The sequence below is a fragment of the Lynx rufus genome, unplaced genomic scaffold (genome assembly GCF_022079265.1).
Source record: "Lynx rufus isolate CCGP_SWC_20201006 ecotype Redwood Valley unplaced genomic scaffold, mLynRuf1.p SCAF_3, whole genome shotgun sequence".
Classification (NCBI taxonomy): Eukaryota; Metazoa; Chordata; class Mammalia; order Carnivora; family Felidae; genus Lynx; species Lynx rufus.
In genome coordinates, this window is record NW_025814845.1 from 92,371,223 (window position 1) to 92,382,125 (window position 10,903).

Genomic DNA, 10,903 nt, shown 5'->3' on the forward strand with positions numbered 1-10,903 from the left:
TGCCAGCCATGGAAACTTGTGGGAGCTAGACTCTGGTTACATCTGTCTGTGCTGTCAGGTGATGAACACGCAGACTGTGGATATCAGGTGGGGTTTTCCTCCCCCCCCCCAAATTTTCCTCACTAAAGGAAGGATTATTTCCAAAATAGATCTCCTTATACCTATTTTAAGAATGACTTTGAAAAAGGACAGTGTACCTCAACTTATCGTGGTTCAGAATGTCAGAATAAGGAGCAGAAACTTACTTAAGTGTTTCCTTTGTCATTAAGGGAGCTTTGATGTTGCAAAGAGGGGTCTCCGGAGACCGTCTAAGAAATTAATTTAAATGATGTGTTCTGAATCATTCCCATGCCTCAGTGCTCACTGGCGGTGTTTAAGCCCTCCTCAGAGGAATGAATCTCAGGGAAGAGGGGAGCAAGAATCTGCATTTTAAATAACTCTCTGGATGATTGTCATGCACAAAAAAGTGTGAGAATCTGTTTGGATTAAATTTAATATCTATTAAATTATATATTTGTCCTTTTGGAATTCAAAAGCATTTTTTATGTCACCGTGTTTTTAAAGCATTAATATAGGTCTCAGTAGTAAAGAATGAGGTATAGAAAAGAACTGAAAGGTTTTGAAGAAAAGCATGATACAACATATCTGTGGGCTTAAGTCCTACATTTATTTTTGTTCACTATGAGGGTGACATCTGCTAGCAGGATTTATCTAGGATCATAACTAAAATTAGGGGAGTTTCAGGCAAATGAGAACTGTGTCCCAGTTTTGGTAGTTTTCTTAAATAATGAATTCAACCCGTGAATGGATTTTTATTTTAAGTGTACCTTTGCACAGAATTACTCATCTCCCAAATTCTCAGCTTAAATGAATTCTGGTAAAAATGTTTCAAAGATGCTATCAGGGCTTAGGAGTTACTAAATTTAGCCTAAGAATCCATTGGCTAATTGAAGTATAGATTTCAAACAATTATCTGTATAATTCATTTATTTTTTCTATGCATATAAATAAATTTTGATAAGTCATTCTGTATTCCACTTTCTATGGGCCTGTTCCATTTATTCTTGGTGAATATCCAGTTATCTCTGTGATGCTTCCTATTTTGACCCTTAATTCTCATGACCCTAACTTGAGGATCTAACTTCAGTCACTTTTCTTGCTGATCATCTTTCTAGGCAGCAGATTCCAGAATGTATTTAAAGTACAATTTGGTTTCAATTTTACATGTTTTCATTTAGCAGAAAAGCATATAGAAATATGTCAGATATTTTAAAATATGTTGAAAAAATATCATTGAGTTTTCTTTAAAAAAAAAAAAAAAGTAGTATCCTGTTAGGAAAGAGTAATTCAGTGGAACGCTCCCGAGATATGTTCTAATCTAAAATTGTGTTCTTAGCTCCATCTTTGACTCTGGGCCAGACCCATAAAACCAGACTGGCCTGTGCATCTTAACTTCTCTGCAAAATGAGTCTAATATTATTCATAGCCCGCCTTGTTTGTTGCCAGGGAGATGCTCAACTGGCTAGATAAGAGCTGCAGGAAATTTTGACTTTTTGCGGAAAGTTCTGCTACAAGCATAAGTTATTTCTATACCTGTGGGTTAATCATTCTAAGCCTAAGCCTGAGTGTTGAGTATTGATGGCTTACAAGTGTTGTGTGTGTGTGTGTGTGTGTGTGTGTGTGTGTCGGTGTTGCTTAAGTTTTGTGTTTACATTTGGTTATTTATCAGGAGTTTGAGTCCAAGAAGTAATGTGGACAAGTTGCTCGTTTCTTTTGATAGATTCTGACAGATGGGCACTGAGCTTTCAGAATTCCAGAATTGTTTTCATTCATTGAACAAAAAAGTATTCTTACCAAAGTGTGAGACAGACACGCACTTGTTTGCTGTGCTGGCTTTTCTAGCACAGCCTCCATGACTAAAACTTTCAGAAAACCGTGTGAACTAAAGCAGAAACCAGTAGTGAAGACATTCCTTAGCGTGTTAAACAAAACGATGCTTCCATGCTTCCACCAGGAGCTAACAGAGGAATTAGGTGAGCTGGAGGCCAGCTCAGATGAGGAGGCGATGGTAACTACCAGGGTTGTCCGCCGACGAGTGATTATTCAGGTACCAGCTGTTACGTTCCTGCACGTCCGGGACACTTCTGTCCCCGTAACCCTCAGAGAGTGATGCTAGCCATGGAGCCACGAGGGCTTGGCATGCTCTTTAGGTAGTGCATGGCCATTCAAAAGCAGACCCCTTCACTTAACTCTCCTAAGTTTTGTTCGTAAAAAAAAAAAAAAAAAAAAAAAAAAAACAAAAAAAACCTGCAGTGGTGATGACATTGGCAGCCCACTTCCAAGAGAGCGAACAGCAAGAGAGAGACCGCTTCTTCAGTTCCACCCACCTCACCTTGCTTGTCTGTTTTTGTTGGTGTGTTTGTTTTACGCCTAACTTTGGTCCACTTCTCCTAAGCATGTTACTTCCCACCTTTTTTTTTTTTTCTTTAAAACACACTACTCAACAGGATTTGGCATCTCAGCAGTGCTTCTCAGTAGCTCCCTTCATTTTCTAACATTATAAGCACTTGGGAGTAGTTTCTCAGAATTGATGCCCGACACTGAAGTGACCGTTTTCTCTCAACTGTTTAGGGAGATGATATGCCTGACATACCCCCAGAAACAGTCACAGAAGAAGAATACATTGATGAGCATGGACACACTGTGGTAAAGAAGGTATTGTCCTAACATGGTTGATCTCAAAGCCTCCTGTTTAAAACTTATCGGTACCCCGGTACTGTCACTCAAACACAAGATACATGAATAAAATATCTTTCAGGTCACTAGGAAAATCATTAGGCGGTACGTAGCCTCTGATGGCACAGAGAAAGAAGAGGTTACAATGCAGGGAATGGCACAGGGACCCATCAGCATTGAGGAAGGAGATGGCTATTCCAAAGTCATGAAGCGCATTGTATTAAAGAGTGACACTGAACAGTCAGAGGTAAGATCATCTGATTCTCCAACCTGATTTTATGGAGAGGTCTAAAACAGAGTCAGAAGAGGTGGACACGATTGTCCATACTGGCCCCACTGCTCCCGCTTATATGGCACTCTGCTTTCCGTTGCATATTCACATGTTTCTTCATGATTTTGTGGAATTTTAAACTAACCTTCAAGGACATTTGTAGCCATTATACTCATTGTCTCTGTTTGGTCCTTCTTATGTATTTATTTTTTTAAGTTCATTTATTTATGTTGAGAGAGAGAGAGAGAGTGTGAGCGAGCGGGGGAGGGGCAGAGGGGGGGTAGAGAGAGAATCCCAAGCAGGCACTGCACTGTCAGCACAGAGCCGGATGCAGGGCTTGATCTCACAACCCTGAGATCAGGACTTGAGCTGAAATCAAGGGTCAGACACTCGACCAACTGAGCCACCCAGGTGCCCCTGGTCCTTCTTATTTCTATTTTCTGTTTAATTCATGGCTGAGTACATAAAACAGAAATCCAAAACTGAAATTTTAAAAGACCAGAATTCCATTTGCTGGCGAGCTGTATGTCATGAAAAGACCTTGTAAAATTGTGTTGTAATGCTTGTGCCCGGGCAGCATAGCAGTCTTCTGTAGGGCACTGGAGATAAATATTTAATATTTAAACTTCTGCATTTCAGTCACTAAAGCCAGGATCCAGAAACTCCTTGATTTATAGTTTTACTTCTTTCTGTTCTACTTCCCTCTCTGAGGAACGTTTACTCCCTTTGACATATCATTGGTGACACACTCACTGTTTTGCATTCATTCACATCCTCAGAAGTTTATTATCGCACCCACAGTTTCTCTAGAAATCTACTTTCTCAGTTTCTCATATCTTTGAGAGTTCCTCTTTTGGGGTTTAATTTTATCTTCATAAAATCAAAACCATTTAAACATGGGGGAAAAGAGAGTTCATGCTCAGGTTGTCATGTCGCTGAGGAATCAGTTTCTTATTCATAATACTTCCTGACAGATTTTCGTTCAGCTGATTAATGAGTGGTGGGTTTGGTGCTGTGTGTATAGAGTCATTATATAGGCATTACCGGTTGATTATAGGCTTTTTTCTTTCTTTTAGTACCTGCTTCTCTTTTCCAAAATACTATTTTCCAGAAGGCCTGTGTATACCATTTTAAGGTTTTGGGGGTTTGTTTGTTTGTTTGCTTGTTTGTTTTTACATAGAAAAATCCATCACTGTTACATTTTGGCAGTCAGAAACTGTGTTATCATGTGTCCTTCATTCATTAGGTAACTTTGTCTGAGCCCAGCATTTTGTCCAGTACCTCACAATTTCAGGCTGAACCAGTGGAAGGCCGTAGAGTCAGCAAAGTTGTTAAAACAACTATGGTACATGGAGAAAGGATGGAGAAACATCTGGGTGATTCTAGTTTAGCCACTGATCTTCCGTCAGCCAAAGATGACTTTGAAGAGGTATAGAAGCATTATCACTTTTGTGTTTTTGTGTTGTGTGTTTTGTGCTTGCTTTGTGTTTAAAAATAAAATGATTTACCATTATATCATTCCATATATGTATTCATGGAAGGGTGCAGAATAATTCAAGAGAGTAGAGTTGCTGTTTGAATAACTTGTACAGTGAGGTAACGTTTTCTCAACTTGTGCTATCCACAAAGCGACAAGTTCCGTGTCATCTTAAATGCGTTTAAAAGTCTAGATGACCAGGATTCGCTTCAATTGAATCAGAATCAGAATCTCTGGAGTTAGGTCACGATTGTACATTAGATGCTCCAGAAGTGACTTTAATTCTTTAATTAGTAAAAGAAAGAAAGAAAGAAAGAAAGAAAGAAAGAAAGAAAGAAAGAAAGAAAGAAAGAAAGAAAGAAAGAAAAAGAAAGGAGAAAGAGATTGTGAATTATCTCTAGTAGCTAATGCTCTCAAATATTTCCAAAGATAGGCATTAATGAAAACTCTGATTTATTTTAAACCTAGATATAAAACAAGCGTTTATAATTATTTAAGTTCTGATTTTCAGTAATTAGGAAATGGGTCCATAGGGACAGATCCACAAACCCTTACTAGGATTAAAAAGATCCCAAAATTCTGAAAACCAATACAAATTTTGTAGGTTAATAGCAAGCTAACTTGGCAGTAAAACTTAATGTGAGCTGATATGGAGTTATAATGACATGGAGAGTCTTTTGGTCCTACCTAGACTGAATATTCATATGTTTTGCTGTGGATATATTTATGCGTTTGATTAGTAGATGCTGTCCCTGCCCCATCAGAGGTATTCAAATATACAGCATATATATCATACTACCTTTCTAAAATCCAAAAGGGAAAATATTCTGAATTCTGAGATACATCTGGCCCCAGGGGTTTTCACTAAGGGATTGTAGGGCATATGCAAACATCTACAAAACATTTTTTTGCTATTGAGACATTTTGAAGTTGAATGTTATATGTGCATTCTCTTCCACACCCACAATGTGCACTGAGATTATATATGGGAATGCATTGGGATATGAAAAGCATACCTTATTTAAATACTTTTAAGGACAGTATTTTGACCTTGTATAATCAAAAGGTGAATTATGTGAGTTGTACGCTTTGGGCTTTATTCATTTGCTGCTTGTTTTTGCCTCTGATCATTATATTCATCATTAGAGTCTCCACCGGAGAAAGAGGGGGGATGAGGTGTGGAGGAAATTAAAAGTCGATCGGTACAGATGCTATTTACCAACATTTATGAGTAATACAATACATCTCCCTCACAAATGGGAGAGATGTAAATAAAACTCAGTATTTACATTTGTTCCTAGGATTGTTTTTATTTCTCCTTTCAAGTATATCTTTTTATGGTATCAATTAAGCAAAGTAATAGCTTTTTTTTAAATCCATGGCTCATGGTGGGTCCTGTCTTATTTTCTTTTTTCTTCAGGCTTTGAGCTATACAGGTAGCCACATGAAAGTGCACTTACCCAGTTTAGTAGAGAATGAGATTCTGAAAGAGGATGGATCAGTAATTAAAAGGTTTGGGTAGCATGGGGTTATGCTCTGCCTACTAACACCTTGACTTTTTTTTCCAGTTGTAAGAAAAACAGAGCCCCTACCTCTGCCCTAACATCCCTTGGGAATTACCAACTCTGTCTACGTTGTCCGCTTTGCCAAGTGGTAGATCTGTCAGTGTGTCAAACCTGTAGTGTCCTCTTGACGCTTTGAAAATGATACCAAGGCTTGAGGGGAACTGAGACACCTGTTCACACAACCACTCCCTGGGTTTTAACAAGTCATCAGTTTCGTTAAGGCCAATTGGCTAGAATATTCCGTTGTGTTGACAGATTTGGAGCACATTTGGAGAGGAAACCAATCAGCTGCTCACAGATTAATCTTGTGACCAGCTACCTTCAGCTCAGTCGTACCGAATCATAATGCCGAGTGGCACATGCTTTGGGGTTTTGTTTTTGTTTTTAAGCTGCTTCTAAAATCTTTAAGTTGTTTCATGATCTTGCATGCGAGTGGCAAATAACATGAGCATGAGTTGGATACCCACAAACCTGATTGTAAATGCTGAAACCAGGGATTTTAACAAGTTAAGAAAGGGCCATAAAAGAAGTAAGTGGCTCATTTTTGTGCCTGAGGAAAGAGACAAGCTGTGACGCTGTATCGTCCCTATCACCTACTTGATGCGTGATTGTCAGCACCATTGCCTTGTCTCCTGGCCCTTCTCTCTAGTCCCCTCTCTCTTTGGTCCTTTAGCAGCACCATGCTAAAAAGTGTCCTCAGCTTCTCAGTGAAAAGACACAATGGAAATTCAAGTTACTATTGTTCTTTTCGCTTCATTGTAAAGAAGAAAAAGATTGTCATTTATAGTACTCTACAGAGCTATTTTCAGCCTGCAGAACATAATAATTAGAACAGCGAATTAAAGGTTCTGTCACAATTCCGCCCTCCAATCACATGTGAAAAACAGCAGCAGCTAAGAATTTAAAAGAGTGTAATTGCTCAGGGAACTTTAAAAATGCCCCGTGAATTAAGGACAAAGTACTTTTTATACTCCGAACTTTTACGTCTTTTATTCAGTTATGCAGACAAAGCCACACAAACCATGTACACCCTAACATCATGAGATCTTTACATTGGGATAGATTTAGGGACCATCTAATCCAAACTTCTTAATTACTGCTGGTGAATTTGAAGCCAGGGATATGAAACAACTCAATTAAGTTCTACAGCTATTTAGTTCCGGAACTGTATTTGTCAGTACACCACTTTATCTTGTATGTTGCTGAAGATATTTTATCATCCCCACTGCTCCCCTGAATACACATAAGTAAATTCATTCCACTGCTTGAGTTACATGCATACACATGCTCATAAGCACATTCATCTACGATATCTGCACAAAATATCAGGGATTGTCCTGTGATAGAAGCTTATTCACCGCCTCCCCCCCCCACCCCCCAACACAGCCACACCAGTGCCACGAAGGCTGCTATTAGCTCTTGGCAGAAATAATCAGATATTTGCCTTTTCAGAGAAGAAAAATATTATGGGTGCTGAATCGTGAGAAAAACACAATCTGATTTCAACCACTGGAACAAAATTGGACCTTTTTTATCAAGAGGAACAAATTTAAGTTTGCTTTCAGATACAAAATAATTCATGTGGTGTCAAAGGAAGGAGAGAATAAGAAAACATGAGAAGAAGGAAGAAGGAGACAAAGATGCCCAAAAGAAAACCTGAAAGTATTTTGGCTAAAATAAGTCTTTTTTTTTTTTTTTTTTTTTTTAAATCAGGAGTATCTTAAATGCATGGCAGTGTGAGAAGGTAGAACAATGAAAACTCGGGATGATCTTAAGGGCATGACAGTGCAGAACCTCTAGCTTCTGAACACTAGGAATCCATTAAGAAAAATGCTGGAGTGAAGCTAAGAAAACTGCTCTTCTGTGGTTTTAAGTGAAGATGCATGGCATCGTGGTTACGGATTCAGGCTCTGGAATCCTTGAGTCTTGGCCTCACTTCATACTAACTGTGTTACTTTGTATTTGGAACATCGCTTAAAATCTCTGTGATTTGTTTTCCTTATTTATTACAATCATAGTGCCTGGCACATAAAAATGTTCACCACATATTTACAGAATGAATAATTCTATTGAGAAGTAGATGGAAGGACAGAGAATGAACAAATTACAGTTTAATAATTTTCAAGTAGGGATACAGGAAAATAGTACTAAATACCACAGTACATCATAGCCCCTTTTGTCAAGTAATCATTAGGAGGGAGCCAAGAAAGCACTAGTCAGTGGCATAGAAGACCAAAAATGGGCAAAGTCCTGGAAATCTGAGCAGATGGAGGAAGGATCTGTCTCTCGGTGTCTTCTGTCTCTCCTCTCTCTTCCCTACCGTCTCCAGATGAAGTTTCAAGGCTGGGGCAGTCCTCATCTCTCGTTGGTATTCACCTTCCTCTATGTTGATAGAATCAGATTCCCGTTTTTAAAGATCTATGTCTCATGGAAAAGTTTTCCTAGAACATTTCCCAGAACAGGATGCGACTCTAAGGATTAAGCTGACAGCTGAGGTGTTTTCAGAAAATCAAAAACTATTTTTCCTAGCCTGTCAAAAAGTACATATGGAATCCCTGTTTCGGGATGTGCCAAGCGCTTTCAAATCAGTGCACCTTAAACAAACATGAATGATTGTATGGTTGCTTTTGGAGAGAATCTCATTAAAGCATGGTTTTATTTCTTTGAAATAGTTCTGAAAGTTTTAAAAAATATTCTTTGTTCCAAAATACTTTAAAACATTTCATGACTTACGTCAGATGGGAGAGGCCATGTTTAAAAGAGAGAGGTGGAAGGATGGCTGCAGATGTTAAACTAATAGCTCAGTCTAGAAGTATCCAGAGGTAGCACAGTGAAGTATTTTCGTGTCACAGTGATCACTCCCACCCCAAAGGTGGTGGCTGCCTTGTAGTGAAGAAAGTATAATTCTCTCTTGTCTGCTTTCCTCCAGGACGACAATGAGTAAAGCCAGTACACAGAAGAGGGCTGTGGTGAAGGACCAGCATGGAAAACACATTTACTTGGAGCACCTGGAGGATGTACCAGAAGCACTAGACCAAGATGACCTCCAGCGCGACCTCCAGCAACTCCTTCGGCATTTCTGCAAGGAGGACTCGAAGCAAGAGGCCAAATGAGGGGCTGCCCTGTCCTCACACCAGAAACCACACATCCACTCGATATGCAACTTCCCATTTCACTAGCAGAGCGACCTAATGGGATACCCTGACACTTCCACTTTTAGCAAAAACACTGCATTTTGTTTTAGTTTTTCCCCATCCTCTTTAACTGTAAGCTAATTTGTGACCAAAGATAGCATCCTTCAGTCTGGATGCTGTATCCACTACTTTGTTGTGTCTGTGCTAAACTGGAAACTGGCCACCTCCGTCGTTCTTTGCTTCTGCACAAGCTCCATGAAAATCCATCGATCAGAAGAACTTCACCTACAGACCTCTTCAAGTGTTGATATATAGGAATCCTTCCAAGGGATATCCTTGTACAATGTATATAGCTAAAATGCTCAGATGAACAACATATTAAAATTAAAACCACTGCCTATCATAACTACACTGGGCATCATGGAAATAAAAGGCCTCTAGAAATTGCTGAACAATGGTTAATTAAGATATTGCTAACACAATCGAATGATAATACAGTTCTACTGCAAAAGAAGCACTTCAGACCTACCATGTCCTTAGACCTTCCAGAGTAGCCATTGCTCCTAGTTAAAGATGGGTTAATGACCTCAAGGAACTATCCTAACTAAGCACTTATTGCTGGTGCTGGCCAGCCTTGATTTATGATTCTCCAACAGCCACTCTGAGGGAGGGGAGAAGGGGAGCAGAAGGCAAAAGGAGTGAAACAATGAGGTATTCAGCTGCTAGCAGCTACATCCTGTGGCGTTCTAGCATCTTCAGGTCTTTTGGATTTTGGACACATTGGCAGGGTATTTTAAAAGCTATAACTACTGTACTTTTCCAGTTTTCATTGCTGCTTTAGCAAACCACGCTGTCTTATTGGTGGTACTTTCTTCTGGCCACTGCACTGTAGATAATTCATTGGAAACAAGATTTACCCACTACGCAAAAGGTTAAACTCCTTCACCATGCTGGAGTGTTTCCCCCCCCCCCCCGGGTTTATATCTTCTCTAATACCTGCATGTAGCATTTAAAAATCAAAACCACAGAAAAAACTTCTCTTCTAATCACACTGATGGTTTTCATTCTTCTGACCCTGAGCAAGCACTTTTCACTTTTCAGCTAGGTCTGTTTTTTAGCTTGCAGACAAGGTTGAGAAATCCTTACAAATTGGGTTTTGGTTAAAATTTTTATTTATTTGAAATCCAAACTCCCTTGGAAACTCTTAAGTGCATTTGTGCACTTTTTTGTTTGTTTCAAAGAAGGAACTTTAATCATCTGAGTGATTTCCATGTTCTAATTCCTTATTCCTCTAGTGGTTGAAGCTGTGTAGCATTTTAACATATATATATATTCACAAATATATTCATATAAACAGTATACATTTTGAATCAGTTATTTGTTAAAGAAAAGTATATTCGATGAAGATGAAATTAAAAAAAAAAAAAGAGTCTATCCTCCAGGGATTGAACATTTTCCAATTCTATCTGGTCTTTTCCTGTTGTGCAAAAATGACTCATTGCTCCGAATGTCAAAAACAAAAGTGACAAACAATGGCACTTCATCATTTCAAGTAGTGTTGCCAAGGGCGCAAATTTCCTGGGAGGGAGATTTCCCATAAGCCAAATCTCTTAAGCCTCAAATGCTAGCACTTTTTGGCAGTTGGATAGGAAATAAAGCTTTTTTGGCAGCCAAAATGAGAGAGGCTGATGGTGAAACTTTTTGAGACACACCATGGCCT

At 39.0% G+C, this 10,903-nt stretch overlaps 1 protein-coding gene across 2 annotated transcripts in view; it reads left to right on the top strand.

The window, feature by feature from the left end:
* Window positions 1-9,986, top strand: part of ANK2 (ankyrin 2) — a 243,421-nt gene extending 233,435 nt beyond the window's left edge. For both annotated transcript variants that reach the window (XM_047090905.1, XM_047090906.1), the window contains 6 exons: window positions 2,015-2,107; window positions 2,632-2,715; window positions 2,819-2,983; window positions 4,254-4,436; window positions 5,905-5,996; window positions 8,979-9,986. In XM_047090905.1, the coding sequence (XP_046946861.1) occupies window positions 2,015-2,107; window positions 2,632-2,715; window positions 2,819-2,983; window positions 4,254-4,436; window positions 5,905-5,996; window positions 8,979-9,162 (801 nt within the window). In that variant the 3' untranslated portion in view covers window positions 9,163-9,986. The remainder of the gene's footprint in view (window positions 1-2,014; window positions 2,108-2,631; window positions 2,716-2,818; window positions 2,984-4,253; window positions 4,437-5,904; window positions 5,997-8,978) is intronic.
* The last annotated feature ends 917 nt before the right edge of the window (window positions 9,987-10,903 follow it).